Genomic DNA, 25037 nt, shown 5'->3' with positions numbered 1-25037 from the left:
CCTGAACATACAGCTTGTAAAGAGAGAGGCAGCCTGGACCAGCACTCTGAATAGCGCGTTGCCCTGATTCTTCCCCAGCTCAGCAACAGGTTGTTTCTGCAGAGCAGCTTTGTCACACGTTGAAGTTATACATTTCATGTGATCCACAAAGCTTTCTTATATTTCTTGCCAGCCAGAGAGCTAATAGGAATAGCTGCATGCTGCCAGAACCCCTCAATGTGGAAGAAACCAGAAAGTTTTCATATACTTCTGGTCTATTATAGGCCTGGTCTATTATAGGCCCCACCAGCCTGGGGCTCTGCCATCTCATTTCAACAGATCTGAAAATGAATAGAGTGGGGCTGGAGAGGGGCTCGAGACAGTGAGCACCAGCTGTCTGGGACTCGCCAAAACAGCTGAGGAAGGGGTCAGAAGTTGTCAGTGATGGCAGGATGTATGCAATGAAGAGAGACAGAACAGAGATGATTGCTCTAGGCCAGATGTGCAGGGGGACTCTGATGTGCCCATTAAGTATGGGCATGTTAGAAGGAGTCCACCAGGGCTTTCACCTTTCAAGTAGTGTGGAATTTAGTATTCAAAGAGCTTTTTCTTCTAACTTAAACCCTCTCTCCTTAGATTTCCAGCTGGTGTCTTGCTAGGATATGTGGGGACAAATGCACTTTGTGCAAACTCTGTGCAATGGAAAGGAGGGTGTGGATGGCAGCAGGTACATGTGCCCCTGATATGCATTTGGAAGCATGACTGCGAGCTGTGCACATAAACTATAATAGCTGCACTCTATCCAGCTCACAGGAGGGCAACCAGGACATTCAGCAAGTGTTCTGAAATAAGCACAGATACCTGTCTGGGCCCCAGGTGCATGGGCTGAAAATTGCCTTAATCTGCCACGCTTGGCACAATCCTCCTGCTGACATTCTGAGTCAAACCAAAAAAACAGTGAACCTCAGTACTGGGTACACAGAGCAATGAAACAAGAGTACTTCGGTCTTCAGCAAGGACTGTAAGAGTCTGTGCAGAACTCATGTTTTTGCTTAGGACTTCAGGGAAAAGAATAAGGAAATCATTGCCTTCAGCCTGGGAATGGCAATGGCAATGGCAGTCTCCATCCCCCAGCTCCTAAGAATCACTGGTTTAGGCACCCTTGAGCCAGATATGGCATTAGACAATCACTTTTAATAGTCAATGGTAGATTTATGCTCAGCAAACTACCTAAAGTAGCCTACTGTATTGACTACTCCATCTGTGAAGTGAAAGCAGAGATGCTAGAAGGAGGCTTTGAGTTCTTTTATGCCCTCCAAAGATATCTCTCAGCCCTCTTGGCTTAGTGTATGAGATATGCTCTCCAATTCCAGTGAAAGCAGCTTTATCCAAAGGGGCACTAGAAGCATTAGAGTGCTCATACTCCAGTGGTCTTGCAAGCTGGAGGATATCAAACCCTAGCACGCTTAAAAAGCTGTATCTAGCAAGATGAGCAGGCTTCTCTCTACATTATCACAGTACAAATGTTTTCCCCTTTTATTATCATACAGACTTTCCTCTGTAAACCAGGACAGTTGCTGTCCAGCAACAGGGAGCCCCAGAGAAAAGACTTCATGAATATGATTAGCAAGATTCAAGTTTTGACTTTTTGGAAAAAATGCACTCACATTCTGATCTGAATTTCATCTCTGTCCCACAGCACAGCATATTCTGGATGCAGCTGCTTTCTGACTTTTAGCCATGTCTGCTCCCATGTGGCTGCAGTCTATTATTCCAAGTGACTTACCATTCTGCCTTTTCCTTTAGTGTGTGCCCCACACATCTTCTTGCTTTCTCCTCTGCTTTCTGTGGACAGACTTTCCCATAGCAGACCCTGGGATGAGATGATATTCACCAACAGCTCTGATGTGGCAGATGATTCCTAAACATTATTCCCTGATGTTCTCATGTTAACTGTTCCAAAGGGCAGAACTGCACTACCTCCTCTGCCCAGTCYCTTTCTGCTTTCATTCATGGAGGGCACATAATACAGTGCAGAGTCAGGACAGCTACAGGAGGAACTGGAAGTGGAGGAGTCAGTGCTGTATGACATCTATGTTTGCCATAGGTCATGGCACAGAGCGTATGTCTGAAGACCTGCTGGTGTTGGGCTGGGCTTAATCTCACCCAGGCAAACCAGCCTTGATGGAGTCTTTGTTGCTGAAGCTTTGTGGAGATCTCAGACAGGATCTACACACAGAGGATGGTCTAAGGTGACTAATCTGTTTTCAAATATGGAGTAGTGGGAGTAGAAAAAAGTTCTACTGTTACCTATTGCAGCAATATGGGATTGAAGCAGGGCCAGTGCCTCTAGATATGGTGTAATGCAAATGAGCTCTTATTGCTTTGATCTTTTTATCTTCCCTTTCTCCTTTTCTTTATGGAGTCTAGTCTTAGTGTAATTTTCAACCTATAGGCTTTTAGGAAAAATTTCAGGTAGCTCTATGCTTCTAAGAACCATTCTACCTGCAGTCCCAACTGTACTCCAAGCAATTCATGCATTTGGTGGTGACCTCAGAGATTTCAAGATAAAAAGAGATAACCTTTATGAATCACTCTAGCATAATCTGAAGAACTTCTAAAACCATCATTTATTACCTTTGGGCTTTATTTTTTAAGCTGGTGTAATAGTACATTTTTTGCTRAATGCTAATAAGGATGAGAGTGGCCAGAAGACAGACAGAGACACTGCTCATGTCTAGTGATTTCAGCAAGACAAGAGTTCTCCATGCCTTGGAAGAATGGGTCCACTGTTGTACCATTCTCATTCTTGTGGATGAGAATTTTGCTCTAGTTTTGTGCATCTCCTATAGGAAAAAGACTGCTGGATCGGAACCAGGAGGTCTTAGTGCTATAGTTGTGCAATTAATTAATCAAGACCATACCAAGTCATTATCTTCTCCCCACAGTCATCTTACAAACTCAACTGCTTGAGCGTGAGGAAGCTCTTTCTCATGATCCAGGAATCCATATGTTCAGCACGAGCACTGAAAGAGGCCAGAGTTATCGAGCCTGTGCTGGAATCAGACCACATAAATACCCTGGTCTTCTTAGAAAATGCAGAGCTATTGGTATAGTGGTTCAATGTGAGGCTTGAGAAGACAGTTGTCATTTGGGATGCTTATTAGTTTCCTATAGACTCAAAACCTGAAGATAGCAGTCAGGTTATGTCCTTTGGGACAACCTTGTCTCCTTCCAGAGAACGAGTACAAGGTCCATTTTCCTAAACACTGAGGATCCAGCTATCACCACTTGTATGGGATATCACCAGCAGGGAACAGTGGAGAATCCAGTGTACCCCCTGCTGAGTCCCTGAAGGTCTGCTCCTCAACTGCATCCTCAGCTCCCAGAAACATTATAAGCAAAGGTATGCTTGAAGGCAGTTACTTTCCCCTTCTTTCACAGCAGGACAACACAGGCTGCTGGTACAGCCAAGTAAGAGGGAGTCCCATGAAGAGCGCTTCAGGAGACTGGAGCTAATGACCAGACTTTCTACCCTGTTGGAGTACAAAGAAGTGGCTTGGGAACATACTCATTGAACAAGGAGCTGCTCTCTGTTCCCAGATACAAATATCCCAGTCCTATGATGGCCTCCAGGAGACTAGAATTTATCTTCTCATATGCACTTTGCAAATCTTGAACCAGACCTCCAGGAGACTAGAATTTATCTTCTCATATGCACTTTGCAAATCTTGAACCAGATGCACATTTGACTTTCAGGATATGTGCCTGTCCTCAGCTGAAACCATATCGCTTCAGATTTCACCTTAAACATTCCTGACTGAGCAGCTTCAATCTCCTTGTGTTGCTGCAACATGGCTTTATCCTGTTTTACTTCGGGTCTGCTGACCTCTGTTTGTGGTAATTCATACTAGGGTGCATCTTAGAGGAAACACTTTGCATGCGGCCTGGGAAGTACTTTATCAGGAATGCTGGGACTTCCGACTTCAGCAGCTAGTTTTTAGACCCCTGGAATCTGAGTGAGACACATCAAGCCCCACTGCTCCTAGAGGTACATCCTGGAGGGTATCGTCACTTGCGCCTATCTTAGACAAGGCTCACAAGACGCCCTTCAGGTAGGCCCATATATTGTAACTTTAAAACCTACCTTTTGTCCTAAGAACATGCCCTTCTTCAAGGATCATAGGTGCCTTCACCAGAGCTGGACAGAGCTGCTGCAACTGTTCTGCTCCCAGCAGGGACATCCACTGCTTCATATTTCAGAGTACCGCCATAACAGTTGTCATCCCACCTGCCTGAGAAATTATAGTAAAGAAAAATTCTTTAGATCTTTGAGGCTTATATCACGTCTGACTTAAAATATTGTGGCACCTATCCTTTAGCATTGGTAGAGACGTGAGAGACGATCTTACTGGAGCACCCAAAGCATGGTCTGTGTCATATTATTTTTTGGTAAGGAAGACAAGCTAATCAGCTGATAATCAAAGGTTGTTCATGAAAGAAGGTGACATCAAAGCAAATAATTTAAGGAATCCCTCGAGGGTCAGTGGATTTTTAAGGTCTGAGGCCGAAACACATCGGCTCAGTTTCCATGAACTGTGTCTCAGTTTTGTTGCAGGTACTAGTTAGAAATACTTACAATAAATGTTTAGAATTATTTAGGGAATTCAGGGTATAATTAAATCACACTGATTATAGCCATGATGGCTTTGGTGCAGTGTCATTGCAAAACATAAGTAATGTGAACACCTAATGTTACAGGCCTTAAAAGCATTGTTTTATGGGTAATTATGGGTCAGATGAGAACACAGTTTCAGTCTGGGGAATTTGTGTCCCTCTACTGTCAGCATTTCAGACCACAGCCACACAAAATAATTTGACAATGAAAGATTTCCAGCCATTATTTGACAGCTTGCTAGGACAGTCAGATCAGTAGTAGGGGAAAGAGAAACAGAGAGCTTTGGGATAGAGTAGGGTAGGGATGGCTTGTCCCAGTGTTGTAAGTGCCAATGCAGTGTGGTCTCATGAGTATGGCATGGAAATCAAAGGCAAGATATTGTACACTTCTTTTGCTGAACTTAGGTCGCAAGCCAGCATAAAGCTTTGCCACCCTGTCTGTTTCCTCTCCTGCCTTTCTGACTCCTTTTAGGTTTAAGGAACTGTGGGATCTGAATTGTGTATTCTGTGGCTTTGTATAATACTTGCTTCAGTGTGGTCCCCATCTGTGTGATTGCTTCTGCAGTGCCAATGATAATAGCCATGTTTAGATATGAGTTACCCAGCACTCATTTGACTCCAGTAGATGCTAGTCACTCAAAAGAGAGAGCTATTTTGAAAAGCCAGAGTAACTGACAGAGCTGAGAAAGGGCATGTAGTCCATGAAGTCCATGAATCCATGTCCATGAATCCATAATCCTTCTGCCAGATGTTTCTAGAGGGGGGGAGGAGGAAAAGCCAGGTTCAAATACCGTGGGTTCATTTTAGAATGAACTAAATGAGGCTAGCTCAAGTGACCAGACATAAATGTTCAAAGAGATAAAGAGCTTCCCTGATTACCTTGACAGGAAGTATTACCACTGTTGCATGTACTGGGCATGTGCATAATGTAAGAAACTCTACTAAGAGGAAAAGCACGAGCTTGGGAAAATACAACAATAAGTCAACAATATGTTTGCATAAGTAATAAGTCAAACATTTACTCCCACACCACTTCAGGCAGGAATTATATGCCTCAGCTTTCACATAAGCATGGACAGCCTGTGGAGAAACATCTCATACTTTAGTGACTAGGAAAATCATTGAGTCCAGAACAATGCTCAGGAGGTTCACTTCCAGCCTCAGAGGCACTGTCTTCCTTCATACCATCTGTCCTTGTTCCATCCCCTCCATGCTACCCTCATGCTATGGACAGTTCAGGGACACTAGCCAGTTGTGATGCCCACTACTGTAGAGGTGCTGGTGTGGGGCCTCCCATGGAAATTATTTTACTCTGATATCACACAGGAGAATTAATGCAAAAGGATGAGGGAAGGGAGCAGATCATTGAAAGAAAAAAATCACTAAGTGAAACTGAGGTTGACAGAGTGATGGGATGACAGTGTTTCTCTCTTTATTTTTAGGAATATTTCTCAAGAAGCCAGTGCATTTTGTTTCTCATTAGGCGGTGTAGGTACTGATTAATGGGAATCGCTTTTTCTGGAGACATAGATTTACTAGGAAGGAAAGAAGGGATTGAAACATCTTTTGTCCTCCCTGCGCTGCACACTGCGCACTTCTTTGCCATGGGTATGACTGGTGTTAAGTACTATGTCCCTCATAGCACTCTCCTCATGACCTCTCCTCATCAGCCCAAGCTGTGGACAAACTATTGTCCCCATTGCACCTAGGAAGGTCTGGACACCTAAATCACAATGATCTGAGATTTGAAAAGTGGCTTCTGTGGCGAGCACTGTATTCCCTAAATTATCGGCAGAAGGCAACCTAAGCAATAAATCTCAATTTTGAGCACATTTTCTTGTTTTAGGTCTATATTTTATTTCACAGTCTTTCATTTTACATTATTTTTTGTTATTTTTACATAGTTTCACAACATGTTGTAACATCAGACTGATTCATTACAATGTAAACAGGAGACACTGATGTAGAAAAAGAAAGATGTTTTAATGGGTGCTAAGTAGCAACTGCCCTTGGGGATTTAAAAATAAAAATAAAAATAGAAGCTGCACAAAATAATACTTTAACTCTTATATCATAATATTACCCAAATGTAAAGTACAGTATTGGATACCAAACAGTACAGACAATAATCTTACTTTATATTCATTCTGACAACAGAATTACAAATTCTCACAGACCACTTTGGGATTTTTCCACCACATTTTTGGAGATGGGAATTTTTAAAAGAAAAATAAACTTTGACAGGAGTCTCTTAAAATAGAACTCATGAAACTGTCCAGTTTTGTCACAGGACATGCCTCCAAATGAAATGCGGTGGCAGGTTTTATATTTTCCCTAGGTGTATCTAGTCTCCGCCAGTGCCAAAGGGTTCTAGTCAAAATGTTTAAGTTTTTGTGGAAAACTGGCAAAATGATGAAAATCCCTCCCCTTCTCCCTCCCCTCCTCCCCCCCCCAAAAGAAAAACGTTTTAAGTTTCATTACTAGCAAAACTCTGGCATTTTCTAGCTAAAGAACACAAAGCAATTAGAGTACTTTTTCAATAAATCTATTTTCCATTGAAGTGATTTCTGACTCAGGGCCCAAAGCCAGCCCATGATGTTCCGTGACATTTGATACACAACCTTTGAAGCACTAACAATGCTGCAGTATGTTAAGTCTTCAGAGTCTCAGTTGAAATGTCAGTGTGTTGTGAAGACAGGAGCCAGGTCGGAGAGCTTCCTCTTACCGTCCTTCATGCTTCTAACTTAGTCTCAATTCTTGCCCTTGGTGTAAACTCCCTTCCTCCAGGCATTTGTCCATCCCCAGGTGGTTACAACTCCAAGACAGATTCCATTGACACTGGTGTGTCATGTCTTCCCTTAGGCTCATGAGATTTACTGGAAGAAGAAGTAAAATTAATCTATTTTTATATTATGCCTCCTTATTCTTACATTACAAGAGAGGAGGTTGACCATCTTTCCCACCTAGTCTACAGTTTGAATGAGACAAATGCTATACTGCATATATACAATGATCAAAAACAGTCCCTGCTGCTTCACACAGTTCCAGCCAGAGCCTAAGATGGCATTTGAGTAGGATGTCTTTACTGCTTGGCTTGGTAGGGAAAATGGCCCATTCATTCCCATTGTTTTTAAATACATCAGCTTGTGGTTCAGTCTCATTGTTCCATAGTTTTAAAATTGATAATCACATGCAGTCATTTGGACACAACTTGCTCTACATTTCTGTAATAACTGGTGCTGTTAGCTTTATAAGTAGCTGCCCATAAGGGCAGGGTTGCAGCTATTAAGTACCAGACCTCCTGAAGAGCCTCTGAACCAAAAAGTATCCTTCTTTTTTCCAACTATTAGCCAGTCTAATGCACCATTTGCTGCAGACTCTTCTACCTTTATATCCTGAGACCTGACAGCCCCAGAATTCTAGCTCCTGCTGTGGACAACATGCAATGACTTTGTATGGGCTAAGGGTTTGAGACTCAGTAGATGTCTTGGGCCCTTTGGTCCCTGCACAATCTGCATCACTGAGAGTTTGTCAGACTCTAAGCAGATAGAAAGTGAGCCTTTAGCTGGAGACCACAAAGACTAAGACTAGTATAATCAGATAGATTCCCTCTGCACCCTAAACTTAAACCTTGTTACCCACAGAGCAGGCTTAAGGCCCTAATTCTTGGTGTTGTCCTCTAGTTTTTCCAGTTTAGARTAGGCCTGTTCTATAGGATGCACCCCTCTTCCACAGCTTGCTATCTCCTCAAAAGCAGTTGTGTATCAATTCCCTGGAAAAGCTGTCTGTAAGAGCTGACATGCCTAGTGGTGACAGAAAGATGCTTTGGGACCCAAAGACATAGTACAGTGTTCTAGTATTGTTGGGCTTCCTGTCTAGTCCCAGGAATATGTGAAATGCTAATATTCATTGTGCTGTTAGGAATTGTCATAATTTGCTTTCTAGCCTGCAGAAGTTCAAGTAGATCTCCCTGAGGAAGTGGTTACTTCACTGTGGTTACTTGCTTCCATCCACTTTGCAGGCTGATGTTGCAGGCAGAGCCTGGCCTATAATAAGATACTGATGATGAAGCTTGAAAGGACTTTTCTCTCTGAAATGTTTTCTTCCTTAGCAGCAAAGTGACATACAGAGGAAGGCCCTCCACTCCCGGCAGAGGCATTTAGTCTATGCAAATAACTCAAAGTAACTGATCAGAAATTTTTGTCTTTCTTCTTTCTTAGAGATCTGAGCATGAACAACATTAGCCAGCTGCAGCCTAGGACTCTCCGCCACCTGCGCTTCCTGGAGGAGCTGTAAGTATGGAGCAATTACACAGAGCAGAGCATGGTCAGGTGGGGGCAAGCTGGAGAGGTGCCTGTGGCTGTGGTAACAACCCCTAGTGTTGTCTGTCATTGAAGTTAAAGGCTGGAATGGAAGGTGGCTGCATAGCTGGAAGAGGGTTTAATTGTTGCTAGAGTTGTGGGAGATGATTGACAAAGGATAATACCTTTAGATGCATGGGCCAGATGCCGAAAGAAAAGAGGGGCCAATCCATTATGCCAAAGGGGACCAAAAGTTCACATCTTACCCCAGAACAGAACGAGACAAACAGGTAGTTTCATTCACCCTTCTGCACACAGGGTCCCCTCACACCCCTCTGCATTATAGAGACATGTCAGTTCCTGGTCACTTTACATTTGGTACTGCAGTGAGCCTGGGCAATGGAAGTCCCCTAAAAGCAGCATTTGCTCCAGAGGCTAGGGTGTCTCAGCATGCACCCAGTGTGTGTACAGCAGTCTGAGCAAGCACACTCAGACACAGCAGCAATCCCAGGGAATCGGCATGTGGCTGTGTGTCAGTGAAGGAGTGGCCTCCTTCTGAAAGTACAAGACTAACTGCCACCATCAGAAACCACTGGAATCCTTTGGGAGCCCCAAAAATAGGAACCTGGAGGGCAGAAGATTTAAGTTGGCTATTTCTGTGTGGGTAAATTGCACCTATATCATCTTATGCCACTTGACCATGAGAAATAGCTCCAGGTGTTGTTCTCATGCTGTTGTTCCTTTCAACACAACAGTTTCTGCTAGAAAACGCAGTTTCTTCAAAACATTGTTATTACATAGAATGAAATGCTAGTGTTAATTCTGCATTTGATGTATATATTGTAAGCTTAGTGTATCTATAATAATTACAACAGTTTAATCCGAGTCTAAATGAAATGGTTTGACTTTGCTGAACCACTCCTTGCAAACACTTTCACAAAAGGCACTGACATTTTAGCAACACTAGTTTCCAAAATATCAGAATTTCCTACAGAAAAGGAATTTTCACTAGCTAGAATAGAAACATTTACATCTTGCAGAGAGTCAATAAACAGCACTATCCCGGGTGTTCAGCTACCTCTGTTGATGTTTATGAAGGCAGCTGAGTGACCCCCAATCAGAAGCATCCCATAATATTGTGTAATGTCGGTGATATGTGCTTTTTATGGTGCTAATCTGCTCCTCTTCTGCCTAACACCTTAGTGCTAGGAGCTTCAGTGTGTAGTACTCAGACAGTATGGTCACGAGCAGAAATTCTTGTGTGTGCATTTAAGATAGTTTGCACATGTATGTACTTAGATATGTGGATACACGTACACAGAGACAAAGTTGTTTCTCTGAATACTCAGTATTGCCTAAAGAAACCAGACCAGATACCAGTTTTCATTGTTTCTATAACAGGTCATAATTATCAAATCAGACTTCAGGTTATTAGTTTGAAATAGATTGCAGCTGGCAACCTCAGGAGTTGATAATCTTCCCCAGCTCACCACCTAGAAAATGGAAAAGAACAGGGTACAAGGAAAGGTGCATAGATAAAAGGTCTGCCTGTGAGGCCTGGGACATCGAGGACTACAGAATCACAGAATCAGTAAGGTTGGAAGGGACCTCTGGAGATCATCTAGTCCACTCTCCCTACTCAAGCAGGGTCACCTACAGCATGTTAGACAGGGTTGCATCCAGGCAGCCTTTGAATATCTCCAGAGGAGACTCCACAGCCTCTTTGGGCAACCTGTTCCAGTGCTCTGTCACTCTCACAGGGAAGAAATTCCTCCTCACATTCAGGCTCAACTTCTTGTGGTTCAATTTCTGCCCATTGCCTCCAGTCCTGTCACATGGGAAAACTGAAAAGAGAGTAAAGAGAGTCACATGTGAGGGCTATGCTTAGTAAGGATGTTCTTGTGCATTCAGCATTTGCACATTTATAGTTTGATATTTCAGATAAACCCAGGACTTTAACATCTGAAACTCTGGCCTTACATGAGTTGCTAAGAGTCTCTTCCAGGCARTCACTCAGCATTTTCCTCTGGTCCTAATGTCTCATGAACAAACACATAATCCGAGGGACTAAGACATGCTTGGATGCCTGGGAGCCCTGTGAAAGTTATTGGTCTTTGAACAAGGCCAGGATAGAGTATCCTTTCAGATAGTCAAATGGCTTCGGTTGCAGTGAATGGTCTGGTCCCCAGCAAGAGYGAGTCTGTAAGCAGTGCTGTGGTCCCTCTCAGCAAACCAGATCTTTTTACAGTTTCATTGAAGATGCTGCAATTTACTGGTCAAACAACCTGAGTATATGCACTAGGATTATTACTGTATGGGCTGCACTAATGCTGGAAAAAATAACCCATCTGAGAAGAAATTTCTGCAGCAATGACCTTAACATATGGCTCTTCCGTACTGTCTGCCCAAGGTAACCACCCAGTCTACCACACATCCTGGAGTCACACCATGCTAGCAGGAATCACATTTGCTGGTCTCTGACTGGGTGTTTTACACTGCTGAAACTTACTCTTAGGCTGTGAAGTATCTCGGTAGGGCAAATGGCAGGAATGAGGCACACAGGGCTTGTGACTCACTCACTATCTGTGTAACAGGGTATCAAACAGCATCCGTGTTAGAATCATAGAATCGGTGAGGTTGGAAGGGACCTCTGGAGATCATCTAGTCCAACGCCCCTGCTCAAGCAGGGTCACTTACAGCATCTTAGACAGGGTTGCATCCAGGCGGGCTTTGAATATCTCCAGAGAAGGAAACTCCACAACCTCTCTGGGCAACCTGTTCCAGTGCTCTGTCACTCTYACAGGGAAGAWATTCCTCCTCACATTCAGGTGGAACTTTCTGTGGTTCAGTTTTTGCCTGTTGCCTCTTGCCCTGTCACATGGGACAACTGAAAAGAGTTTGTCCCCATCCCCTTGACACCCTCCCTTCAGGTTCTTTTAGATACTGATAAGATCCCCCCTCAGTCTTCTCTTCTGCAGGCTGAACAGGCCCAGCTCTCGCAACCGTTCCTCATAGGGCAGACGCTCCAGCCCTCTGATCTTCTTTGTAGCCCTGCGCTGGACTCTCTCCAGTAGCTCCATGTCTCTCTTGTACTGGGAAGCCCAGAACTGGATGCAGTACTTGAGATGTGGCCTCAGCAGGGCTGAGGAGAGGGGCAGGATCATCTCCCTCGACCTGCTGGCCACACTCTTCCTAATGCACCTGAGGAGACCATTGGCCTTCCTGGCCACAAGGGCACATTGCTGGCTCATGGTCAGTTTGTCATCCACCCACCAGCACTCCCAGGTCCTTCTCTGCAGAGCTGCTCTCCAGAAGTTCAGCCCCCAGCTTGTACTGGTGCCTAAGGTTATTTCTCCCTAGGCGCAGGACTCTGCACTTGCCCTTGTTGAACCTCAGGAGGTTTTTCTCTGCCCAACTCTCCAGCCTGTCCAGGTCTCTCTGAAGGGCAGCACAGCCCTCTGGTGTACCAGCCACTCCTCCCAACTTAGTTTCATCAGCAAACTTGCTGAGGACGCACTCTGTCCCTTCGTCCAGGCCATTGATGAAGAAGTTGAACACTTCTGGGCACTGAGCCCTGGGGAATTCCACTAGACACAGGCCTCCAACTAGACTCCACATCACTGATGATGACTCTCTGAGCTCTACCTTTCAGCCAGTTCTCAATCCACCTCACTGTCCACTCGTCTAACCCACACTTCCTGAGCTCATCTAGGGGGATGTTACCAGAGACAGTGTCAAAAGCCTTCCTGAAGTCAAGGTACACAATGTCCACTGCTCTGCCCTCATCTACCAGCTAGTCATTCCATCATAGAAGGCTATCAGACTGGTTAAGCAGGACTTCCCCTTGGTGAAGCCGTGCTGACTACTCCTGATCATCTTCTTTTCCTCCATAAGCTTGGAGATGACATACAGAATGAGCTGTTCCATCACCTTTCCAGGGATGGAGGTGAGGCTGACTGGCCTGGTTCCTCCTTTTTGCCTTTTTGGAAGACTGGAGTGACACTGGCTTTCTCACAGTCCTCAGGCACCTCTCCAGTTCTCCAGGACCTTTCCAAGATGATGGAGAGCGGTCTGGCAACAACATCCGCCAGCTCCCTCAGTACCCGTGGGTGCATCCCATCCGGGCCCATAGATTTGTGAATGTCAAGCCTGCCCAGAAGGTCTCTAATCCTATCCTCCTCAACCAAAGGAAAGTCTTCCTTTCTTGAGACTTTCTCCCTCAYGTCCAGGCTACAYGATTCCTGAGGGCTGCCCTTGGCAGTGAAGACTGAAACAAAGAAGGCATTTAGTAATTCTGCCTTCTCTGTATCCCTTGTCACCAGGGCCCTCATCCCATTCAGTAGCTGGCCCACATTTTCCCCATTCCTCCTCTTGTTGCTGATGTATTTGATGAAGCCCTTCCTGTTGTCCTTAACACCTCTTGCCAGACTCAATTCCAAAGGGGCCTTAGCCTTCCTTGCTGCATCTCTACATACTCTGACAACATTCCTATAATTCTCCCAAGTAGCCTGTCCCCTCTTCCACATTCTGTGTACTTGCTTCTTCTGTCTGAGTTTGTCAGGAGCTCCATGGAGTCCATGTAGGTCTCCAGTTCCTTTGCTGGACTTCTTTCTCCTTGGGATACACCACTCTTGAGCTTGGAGGAAGTCATGTTTGAATATTAGCCAGCTCTCCTGGACTCCACCTTCCTTCTAGGGCCTTAACCCATGAGATTCTGCCAAGAAGGTCTCTGAAGAGCCCAAAGTCTGCTCTCCTGAAGTCCAAGGTTGCAATCCTGCTTATTGCCTTGCTTCTTTCCTGCAGGATCCTGAACTCCACCATCTCGTGGTCACTGCAGCCAAGGCTGACCCCAACCTTCACATCTCCAACCAGTCCTTCTTTATTGGTTAGGACAAGGTCCAGCAGGATACCCTTCCTTGTAGGCTCCTCCACCATCTGTGACAAGAAGTTATTGCTGATGCACTGCAGGAGCCTTGTGGACTGTTTGTGCCTAGCTATGTTGTCCTTCCAGCAGATGTCAGGGTGGTTGAAGTCCCCCATGAGAACCAGGGCCTGTGATCGTGAGGCTACTTCCAGCTGTCAAGTCAAGTCCCGGTCCTTCTCATCCTGGAGGGCATTAAATTGGTTCTTCAACTGTACGTCCAGGTCTACAGGAAGAGTAGGGGCCTTTCTTCTTCTTCTTCCATGAGAAGCAACTAGTTTCCAGCCTTCTTCTACAGTGCTGTGCTGTACTATTTCATTCTGCACAGAACCTTCCAGCAATTCCCCTGCTGCAGGGGATTGGGACTCCCAAAGCAGTATGGTCTCCAGGAATGCCCTGTTTACTCACTTTCTCAAGTTCTTCACATGTCATCCCACAAACCCTTGACTTGATGACACAAATTGTCAACAGCAGCACACCTCTTGCAGAAGGGCTGACTGTGAGTCCAGGCCTTCTGGAGAGGCCCTGAGACCTGTAGGGCTGCATCTGCTGTAAGAGGGTCTGTCTGGGCTGAAGCTGCTGACACAGCTGATGCAGCAATTCCAACAGCTACAGGCAAATATGCTTTGCAGCGAGTTATAACCATGTTTGTGAATGTGGGCTCTTCATAAGTTCTGGAAAAAGAGAAAGATGTTCGCTTGCACCTAATTGTGCTCCTCCTGTGCAAACTGCTGCATCTGTTTGCTGCTTCTGTTAGCTGCGTTCTGCCTGCCTGTGCTGATCCTGTTGTGAMAGACCAGGGAACCCTGGCCAAGGATGCTGCTCATGAATTGTGCTGAGCAGTTGTCCAGGCTGGACTGAAAGAATCTGTTATTATCTCAGTGGTAAATTTCTTAACTTTTATATTCATTAGACCTTGCTCTGCCTTAGTCTGCTTATAAGGGGCTCCAGCTACTAGTATGCCCTTTACAATTTGGCATTTACAGACTGTGCAGTTATCATTTTTTACTTTTCTTTAGCTACTTGCAGAAGGTGAGTTTTCAAGGCCTCAAATCTATTTGGAATCTTTTTCTTTCCAGTTTTTCAGCATCTGTGTTGAAGTCTGAATACCCAAAGTATTCACAGGGGTAGTACTACTTTTCACACACAGAGACTAATTGTATACAATTAATGACTGTCTTGCTGCAAGCAATCAAGTCCTGATTACATGTCATGTACAAACAGAACAGTCTCAACTAGCACTGAATAAATATTCATAGAGTCCAAAAGAGCCAACTTTCCACAGCCAAAAATAATTACGAATTAAACAGACTAGGAGGAAAAAATTAAACAGGAAAATCTGAAAAAATAATTGGAAGTTATTAGAGAACATTTTACTAGAGGTTCAAAATGCCACAATTCCTCATTTGGAAAGAAAAGGTATTTTGACGAGGAAAAAACACCATAATTAGGAAAATAAATAGAAAATGCAACATTGTATGCCGATGTATACCCAAGTTCATGCTTGAATTTGACAGCAATAATATGGTGTTCCTCTGCATGGAAATCAAGTAACTGATATGAAATCAATGAAGTAATAAAGTATTTTTATGCAATATCAGGAATTAAGTGATTCTCTCAACAACAGCATCTAGATAAATATTATACATTGGTCTGTCATGTCACTTGTAACTGTACCAAACTCTCATCCCAAAACTACATGAGAACCTTCACATTCAGGAGGGGAGTACCCTTTGTGCAAGGATGGGCAGTCCCACAAGAATTGACCAAAATCTGGCTGCTTATGAGCTCTGTTTGCTTGCATATCCTCAATAGATTTTTTTTTTAGGCTTCACAGCTAAAATCTGTGCATAGTTTGTCTATCCTGAATATATTCTCTTGTATCTAAATGTTACCTTTAGAGTGACACATGAGGTCAAGCCTTCTGTTCACTCTCACCATGGCAGAACTGCTCACACCATGGCATGCTGAGACAGCAAAGGCCTGAAAGCCCTGCTGAAAAAATGAGGGACCATCCAGGTGTCTCAGTCTTAGTGCCTTCTGGGTAGGAAAAAGTCCTGCCAATCATCTGTCTCATTTCTGGGCCAAGAAGGGCCTAAAAGAAAGAAAAGGCTCTGCTGCAGCCCCCTCAGGCCTGGGCAAGAGGCTTGAAGATACTAATAGCAGAAGTGAGAATGGAGGACATACAGTGGTTCAAACCAGGGCAAGACTGGTTTGGAATTGTGGGCTGCAGTGATAGGGGATGGATAGGGGACAGTAGAGATAAATGAGAAGGGAAGGGAGTAAGCTGATTTTGGCAGAGTGAAGCGCTTACCAGGAGACCTGGGAGATGGAACTAAAAAAGCCTGTCCTTGCTGCAATTACTCATCTTCAGTCAGATGGAAACCTCCTTTCAGTAAATTGCTCAACTCTAGGTATTTGGGTGACCTTCTAGCCCCAGTCTATCTTGTGCATTCCTATGTTCCCTGATACATCCTTGATAAATTGGTAATAAGCTTGAGGACTCAGCAAATGAAGAGAAAAATTGCAAAATTCAATTCAAGGTGAGGTAAAACTGGTAATCTGGGACTTTGATCAATGCAGAACAGTTCATTTGACCTGAAACAAAATACTTTTGTTTCATTTTAAGGCTACTTCTTCACATTTGTTGTTTTACATTGGGTCAAACTTGAAAAAAAAAAGATATTTCAAAGTGAAAGCTGAAAAGATTTGCTTCAAAGTTGCCTAAAAGAATTCTTGTACATTTTGAAAAAAAATCACATTTTCCTCAGCCAAAAATGTTTGCCAACTTCAACACGGATTTTCAGATCTTCTCCTCAGGTCCTCTGGAAACTACTGCTTGGTAGAGATAGCACTTCCTCCTGCTGTAATACTCAGAAATGTCCCTGTCACCCCTGACCCTTGAACATATACAGATGTTATCTATCTCTCAATTTCTTTGAAAGTCCCAGAAAGTCCACGTTCCTCCTCCACAAGCTACTCATAATTTCTCTCTCCTATTCTGTTGCTGCCAGTCTTCCCTCTCATTAGATCTATCTCTAATAGTTCTTTGTCAAAGCAGCTTAGAAAAGGGCTGGTTTTTTAACCTCACCTTTTGTAATTCCTTCTTTTTATGCACATCTATTTTAGCACCACTTGAGGCTCCCCATAAACGTGGAGCTTTATGAAAGTCAGGTATCAGCTGGGCTCAGGGCTCGGCTTGTACATTAAGCTGGTCATTTGTGTCCAGTCAGCCTGTGGTCCTACAAGGCCATGTCCTTATTTGCTCAGCTCCCCTCTGCAGACCAAATGGCCATGTCTCAAAGGGATCAGAGGCAGCTTTGTGGTTACAGCACAGATGAGGTCACTAGAACTTCTACAGCTCTACCATTTACTCACTGCATGGTCTTGGTAAAGCAATTTTCCTCACTAATGCCTCTATTTACCCATCCATTCAGTGAAAAGAACAGGCCTTTCAGGTGCCCTAGATCCTCTAGATCCTGTTAGTCACTAATTTTTACTCTGAGCTGCTCAAGAAGGTGTTATGGATGCAGTTAGCACTCTGGCTCCAGGACTCCAAAGAGACCAGATTCTTCAGTTTCAGCCAGTTTTGAAGAGGCAACATCACTGAGGAATGCCCTCCAAAGGTGACTTTCTGACGGTTGTCTGTCAGTCTGCACTTCTGGCTCCCAAGACTTCCTCTGCTCCCTGCCACCACGCTGCCTCTAGCTTCAGAACAAAAAGGGGAAACAGAACAAACTGCACTCAGAGCAGACGAGAGGCAGTGCGGGGAGCAAGCATGTTCCCAGCGCAGGCACTCAATGACTCTTCCCACTGAAGAAAGTCTATTCTGACTCCACYGGCAGAGAGGTGTTCAGACATGGGCCTCACACAGACAGGGAGCAGCCTGGAGTTTAGTATGACTCCTCCTTGTTTCTTTCTTTTTTTTTTCTTTTTTTCTTTCTTTCTTTCTGGCAGCAGGAAGATTGTTTAAAGTTGCTAATAAATTCCAGTTAATGAAGCCTGAAAAGCCAAAGTTGGGAGCCAAGAGAAACAAGAGCAATCAGTACAGAAGGAATAGAAAAAGGATCTTGAAAGCCGGCCTGGGAATAATAACATGTTGAAATGTGTTCACCGGCAAGGGCTTTGTTACTGTTCTTTGAATCCAAACACAAGAGCTTAGTGCCAAGYAGAGAAACTGCAGCCAAAGGCAGGTGTTCGTTGCCGTTCACCTCTTGCTTCAGGGCACAGCGGCAAGATCAGACTCTTTCCCAGCCACTGGCTCTTTCACCTGTGTCTTATGAGGCCTTGAGGGGCGAAAGGACTCACCAGCACAGGGAGTGCCTTGCCTGTGCATTTGGTTGAGTTCAGTAACAGCAGGCTCAAGATCCACACCACGGCCTATCCTCGCAGACTATTCCCTATCCCATGCAGCTCTTATGACATCATGGACTGGAGGCCAAGCAACAGCGTAAGAGTAAAATGAAACAAAATGCCAACATGTGCATTGGGAATGGGACCAGAGTAGCCCCCTCTTCCCCCTCTCCCATAGAGAACACCCTCCCCCCGCTTCCTTGTCCTCTTCCCTTGTGGGTGCAAGGGCTAGTGGAGCCATGACAGGTTACAGAGCATCAACATTGCATCATTATTCCCCTGCCTAGTATTGGAGCCACTCACTTCAGCTCATGGACATCTGTAACATTCATCTTTGGAGTATTGTCCAGCACAGGGTGTCAAAGGGTGCTGGGATTTCTGGGCAGTGTTTGAGTGTGCTGGCACCACGGTTGAAATGCCTTTCCTGGAGCAGTGGAATAACATGTCTGGAGCAGGGCACTCCTGGGAGAGCAGCTTTGGTAGGTGTCCTGATATTCCTGTGACAGAGTAGACTGCAGAAGTCTCTGGTAGAGAGACAGACACTTGCAGGACAGTGACCTCATGCAATCCTGGCCATCTCTACAACGCAGCAGAACCTTACCTTGTCATGCCAAAACTTGGAGAGTCATCACCATTCCCTTGACAGCTGCCTCACCTGACATGGCACTTTATTCCCAGATAGCCTGCCTGTGGCTGAGAAGTATTGATCTTTCTGTGAACTGCAGCTCCTCTGAACATTTGGAGACTGTTGTTCTCCTCCAGGACACTGCCTAACTCATGTCTGAGAAGGCATCAGAACACTATGATTGAGCACACTGCTGTGGGTCACCTCCAACTTGTTAGTGACAACAAGAATTGCCACAGTTTATGATATTATGTCCTCCTGGTTACATTTCCTCCTCAGCAAAAGAAAACACTGATCACCAGTTCAGTACATGTGACAGCACAGGGAGAGTCAGAGGATAATTCTTCTGAAGAGGTCTTGCAATGGTCACTTCTGTGAAATCTGGCACGGTGTGGAGGCAGGAATAGCCAAAGTACCAGGGAGGATGTGAGAAAAGGGCTTCTGTGAGATTCTCCATTGTGTACATTAAATGATGAAGCAAAGTTATTGATTTGGCCCAAAACAGATTTAAAATGTAGTGAAAATTTTATAGATTTTTGTTCCTTTTCTTTGTCATTTGGGCTAAGGATAGTATTCAGCATCTCAAAAGTCCTTGTGAATGAGTATAACTCACCCTGACTTTCCACAAGACTCCCTTCCAAATGACTGCCTGTGTCCTGGGGTATTCCAAGTGGGGCCCCTTAGTAGAGTAAAAAATAAAAGCAGGAGTGAAGATTTGGATGGAGCAAATGTCCCACAAAAATCTTGACAGTTTATATTATAAGGGAATAGAGAGAATACATTTAATGTCCTGTATTGGGTTGCTCACTAATGAGTTGTGTCTTATTAAATCTTACCTGGCAAATTAGTCTAAACTAATATTCATATGAATATTCATGTGGGTTGAAAACTGGCTTGAAGACCATAAACAAGACCATCAATCTATCGAGTTGGAACAGGCATTTGGTGGGTGCATGGAGAGCAGAGTTAAGAACAGGTTTGCATAGTCTCCTCCTCAGTGATGGAGTAAGGCAGTAAAGACCATGTTAGAGACCTCCACACGATACCAAACTAGGATCAGCTGCAGATTCCTATGTGGGAAGGGAGAGTCCAAGCCTGAGTCTTTTCTCAAATACACTATGTTTTCACTTGTGTAACTTAATTGGCTTCATTCCTGTTTCATGCAAACATGAGAACAAACTCAAGTATAATGTGGAGAATTTGGTCCTTTGTGTTTCCAGGAGATGGCAAAGTCTAGGTGTGATGACACTGTTTAGACAGGAGTGCAGAGAATTTATCTGAGCACAGATTTGGCCTCTATAGCGAAAGTGTTTGAGAAATGAACTAGAGCAAGAGATCAAAGAGGTAAACTGACAAATACAATAAAGATCTGGCAAAGGAAAAATTCCGCCAGATATAGACATACATGTTTGTCCTGTTCTGCCAATGGGCAATGTTCCTGCCTCCTAATGTGAATGATAAGGGCATCATCATGTTGCCTGAGCACATGACATGAGCAATCATGCCCAATAAACATCCCTTGGGTGTGCCATGGAAGTTGCAGCATGACCAAGAGGCCTAAGATACAGGAAGGGTAGGAGCCTATGGTAACTGAACTATAGCAACCATGAGCTGGTAAACCACGAGGCTGTTCCAACTTGGAGTGTATTGGGAATGCAGATCAAAGCATGGAGGAATGTTCCCAGAAATCACTGTGGGGGGGGGGGGAAAGCAGAATTCAAAATCCACTGAACATGCAAGCTTTCCAAAGCAAGCCAGTCAGCTCCAGCTCCCATCCTCCCCTTCCACCTGGCCTTTTTCTTCCTCTTCCACCAGCCACTTTTAGTCCAGAGCTCCCCTTTCCTCACAACTCCTATCTCATAATGGTTATAAGCTCCACTGGAGAACAGGACAGTAGGGCAAACAGCAGAATCAAGTCTGCCTGTTCTAAAGATAGACCTGAGCTGAAGACCTAGGCCTGAACAAGCCGGAGTGGAGCAATGCAGACCAGACATTCACTGCTGAAAGAGCAGCTCCCTATTCCCTTGTACACTAGGGGCATAAGTGGATGCCACAGCTTAGTCATTTTTTACAGAGATATTTGGAAACATTGCTTCAGTGTTGCCCATGGAAGGAATGAATGAAGAGATGTCTCAGAGGAAGTCACACTAGCAACATCATTTAAAGTGTCATTATTCCCTTTTAAATAGAAAAGAAGGAACCATTTCAGAGAATTTCCTAGGATTTGTCTTCTAGAGATACAGTCAACTAGTGCCTGCTTGCCAGTCTGGGAGATTTCTGGAGAGTCTGGAAGGGAGAAAGACGGAGGAGAGAATCAAGTCCTAGAGAGGCTGTCAAGTGCCAATGGACAATGGAAGAGTTACACACTGAGGGAACTCATTGTGTCTTGAGTCCCTTGTACAAATTGACCTAGCAGCTAAAGACATGGAAGCAGGCATTTCTTCCTGGCAGGCACCCCTACTACTTGGCAGTATACCTCAAAAGACCTATCCTTTCCTATCCTATTCTCAAAGGCATGGGACAGGCATGTCCTCTTGCCTGGGATACCTGGCTACCACTTCCAGCATCATGTAGTCGTCCTTTGGCAAGCCTCCAAAGCCCACACTCCCAGAGCTGTGTGCACACCTCTGTCATATACCCCAGTAGGAAAGTGAAGCCACTGCCTATGTGCATGAACAGAGACATCTCCCATTCTCCCATCTCTACAAACGTGCAAGTTAGCACAGCCCACCCTGGATTTCAGCAATTCTGGCAGTTGCCTTGGAAGACAGATTGAGTGAAGTGGATGTGGTTAGTGCATCCCCTTGTGCCCACTCCTCAGCTCAACACTTAGCTCTACACCTGGGGGAGAGAAGCTGAGCTGCCCTGGCAGTGAAGAGGAGGTAAGGATACCAGAGAGATGAGCTGGAGGATAGAGATAAGTTAGCGGCACAGCATAGTCTCAGTGTGACAGGGACAAGGATAGAGGCAGGAGCAACAGAGGGCCATTGCTGCCTTTTCCAGGACTGGAGAATTTTTTGTGCTTCTCAAATCACCCAGAGATGATATCCAGGGAGACCATGAACCTTCCTCTGCAGATTAGTTTTTCCCTCACATTCTGTTTTGTCCATGGTGCTGAGAAGCCACAAGCTGGCGTAGAATGTGTCCTACCAGCAAGCATTGGCCACCCTGCTTGGGGCCAAGAGTGCAAGCCTGGCCTTGATCCAAGTTGTTAGTGCTTCTGCTGCTAATCATAGAGGTCCCAGCTCTATCTGGGGACCTGGCAAGCGGGTTTGGGTCCCAAAGACACACCCAAGCACATGTAAATAAAGGCAAATAGCTGCCAGGAAATAAGCTAAAAGGCACATACAGCTGGGAACATGTGTGGAATCCTGCTGGCTGAGGCACAGGGGCAGACAGGAGCTCCAGGAAGGTGAGAACAGACAGCCCCCCATAGAGGAGTCATTAAGACCTGGTGGGGTGTTGGGAGCCCACTGAGGATGCCATGCTGAAACACCTCCCCTCCAGGCGAGCACTCTGGTCTCCTGGACAACACTCCTTCCCATGTGGAAATCAGCAATCAAAGAAGCAATTACTCCAAATCACAGCCCCCAAGTGACAAATAGCCCAGCCTGCCAGGCAGCTTGCATACTGCAAAGACACAGGTTACAACCTGCTCTAACACATTAAAGAGACGACCCTGTGCTCTTTGTGCTGTCAGAGGCCTAATTATGGGAGCAATTTTCTCTAGATTCCTGAGGAGAGAGACAGGGAGGGAGAGAACTTGGGCATCCACACAAGCTTGCACAGCCACCAGTGACTGTGGCTCCCCAAAACAGCTCAAACCCTCTTCATGACCTTTTTAGTCCCCTCAGTGCAATGTATTCTGCTTCCAGCCTGGATTACACTGCTCATGTTGAACACCTGTCTCCTTCGCAGACAAAATTTTGAAAAAGGAAACGCTTTTCTTGCCAATACTAAATGAATATGCCATGTTTGCAAGCATATGTGCCCAATCTCTTCGTCCTGGTTTGAAGTTTCTCAGAGTTTCGAGATGAACCTGAGCACAAGCATGTTTATTATTGTCTTTTGGAGATGCAGTATTTCACTCCAAGTTGTGTGGACAAAAACAGTTTCTTACTCTGTGGCTATAGAAAAGTCCAACCTTGATCTCTCTTTGACCACTTGGGGATCATAAAGTAAAGCACAAATGCAGCAGTGATTTGAGGTTTTAACCTCATGATTTTTAAATTTGTCTTCATGATTTTTGGATGCTGGGCGTGAGGATGGGGTTCAGGTTTGTCCTTGTGGGAAAGCAGGAGGAGGGGAAGATCTCCAATTCCTACATTAAGCCTAGGATCAAAAATCCTGGATTTTATTCCTGGCTCCCCCACAGCCTCCCACTATAATTTTAGGACTACGGTCCCTATCTGTGAAAGTGATGGTAACAGTGAAAACTGCAAACAGTTTTCAATGTCACTGAAAAACCCAAATCCATGTTAATGTCTCAGTCTGTTCTAGGTCTTGCTAAAATTTGGGCACACTGCTCAGATGATCCTATACAACAGTGAATGCCAATTTTTCTTTGAGAATTTTTTCCATCATTTTGAATGTTGTCTCTTGCTCTTTGTGCTGTGACCCTGGTGGTCTCAGTCTCCTCCGGGATGCTGTTCTTCATTTTGTCTTTCTCTCCCCCATCCCTTCACATTCATCTCCTCCCACACTGTCCCTATTTTTGTCTTCCCTCCTATTGTTTTCTCTGACCACTGTTCTCTGACCTGGTTTTGCAAACCATACTCAGATGAGCTGGCCCTCTTGTAGCATCTGCATGGTATTCCCTATCTCCTGCCCCTTCCCCAGTCTCCCCTTGCAAAAGCAATATCAAACTCTCATGGGTGGAAAGGAGCTAAGTCTTTTCCGTGACCACCCAGGTCAAAGTAGGGCCAAGAATGATGAAGTGAAAGCAAATGAGGTGGAATAAGACTTTGACAAATTGATCTGTAAGGCAAAGCAGAACCTGCAGGATGCAGAAACAGGACACATCCAGATATCTGGGACAGTTAAGGGGCAAAAGCCATGATTTAGACATATCTCTCCCAGGACCCACTTATGCCTGAGCAGAAAGTAACTCTCCTCGTGTTACACCCTCACTGCAGATGTTTGGCTGTGAAGCAGGGCCTGAATGTTAGTCAGTGCCACTAGGCAAAGGTCTCTTATACAGGCAGCCACAGGAAGTCTGTGCTGTAGTATCTGTGAAGTGGGGTCCTTTCCAGGTATCTAGGGAATGACTTCAGCCACAAGCTATCCCCGAATGCTGAAAGCACTGAACTAAGGGCTGGCCATTATTTTCTTTGCATATGTTCCCCAGCCATAAAAGTGGATCATATACAAAGATTGCCTGAGCCCACACCTGCAGCTCAGCTTCCACGTGTCAAAGCACTCTCTCTGAGAAGTCTGTAGCAAGATGCATGAATTATTAAGCCTCTGCAGACAAGGGATTGTCATTACAAGGATGTTGACACATTGCTGGCTCTTCTTTTTGCTGCAGACGCCTCTCTGGAAATCAGATCTCCAGGATCCCAGGGGAAGCTTTTTCTGGCCTCTACAATCTGAAGATTCTGTAAGTAATTCACTCCTTCTGCACAGCTACCACCATCTCCCCTTGTTTCCCACAGTACCACAGTACTGGCCATGCACTGGGACTTGCAGCCAGCCAGAGGAAGCTGCGAAGTTACAAGGTGGTGTAGTGTCAGTTCTTAAACCCATGCCACCTAACATGCACACTTGGTGAGAGGAAGCTGCATCCCATCCCAGGTCCCACATGCCACTAACATCACTTCCTTGCTTCTGCTGCAACAGACTATGAGCAGATCATCTCCAGGGTACAGCCTTTCACGCCTTGCAGGGGAAAAAAAGGGAAAAAAAAGAGAGAGAGAGAGAATTTGAAGAGGTTCATATTTTGGATAAAATGCCCAAAATATCCTATGGGTTACACTGCCCATATGTTCTCAGAGCTACAGGTGTGGTCTCCAGACCCCAAACTGGCACCCATCTGTCCTATCCAGTACAGCAGGGTCTTGGGATTGGGCTAAAACAACTGAAATGTCTAGATACCTGTGCACAGACAAGCACTTTGGAAAGACTGTGTATTCTGCTCAACTTGGCTACCTCTTTGCAACCAATCTGCCTTTTCTGCAAATTG

At 44.9% G+C, this 25037-nt stretch overlaps 1 protein-coding gene across 1 annotated transcript in view; it reads left to right on the top strand.

Moving 5' to 3' along the window:
• The window catches only part of LGR6 (leucine rich repeat containing G protein-coupled receptor 6), a 162776-nt gene that overhangs the window by 47010 nt on the left and 90729 nt on the right, over positions 1-25037 (top strand). Inside the window, exons 2-3 of the mRNA XM_085307702.1 lie at positions 8877-8948; positions 24384-24455. Of these exons, the coding sequence (XP_085163828.1) occupies positions 8877-8948; positions 24384-24455 (144 nt within the window). The remainder of the gene's footprint in view (positions 1-8876; positions 8949-24383; positions 24456-25037) is intronic.

This window comes from Rhea americana, unplaced genomic scaffold (genome assembly GCF_003343005.1).
Source record: "Rhea americana isolate MKP2758 unplaced genomic scaffold, rheAme1 scaffold_261, whole genome shotgun sequence".
NCBI classification, from domain to species: Eukaryota; Metazoa; Chordata; class Aves; order Rheiformes; family Rheidae; genus Rhea; species Rhea americana.
This window is presented reverse-complemented; position numbering and strand designations above follow the sequence as displayed.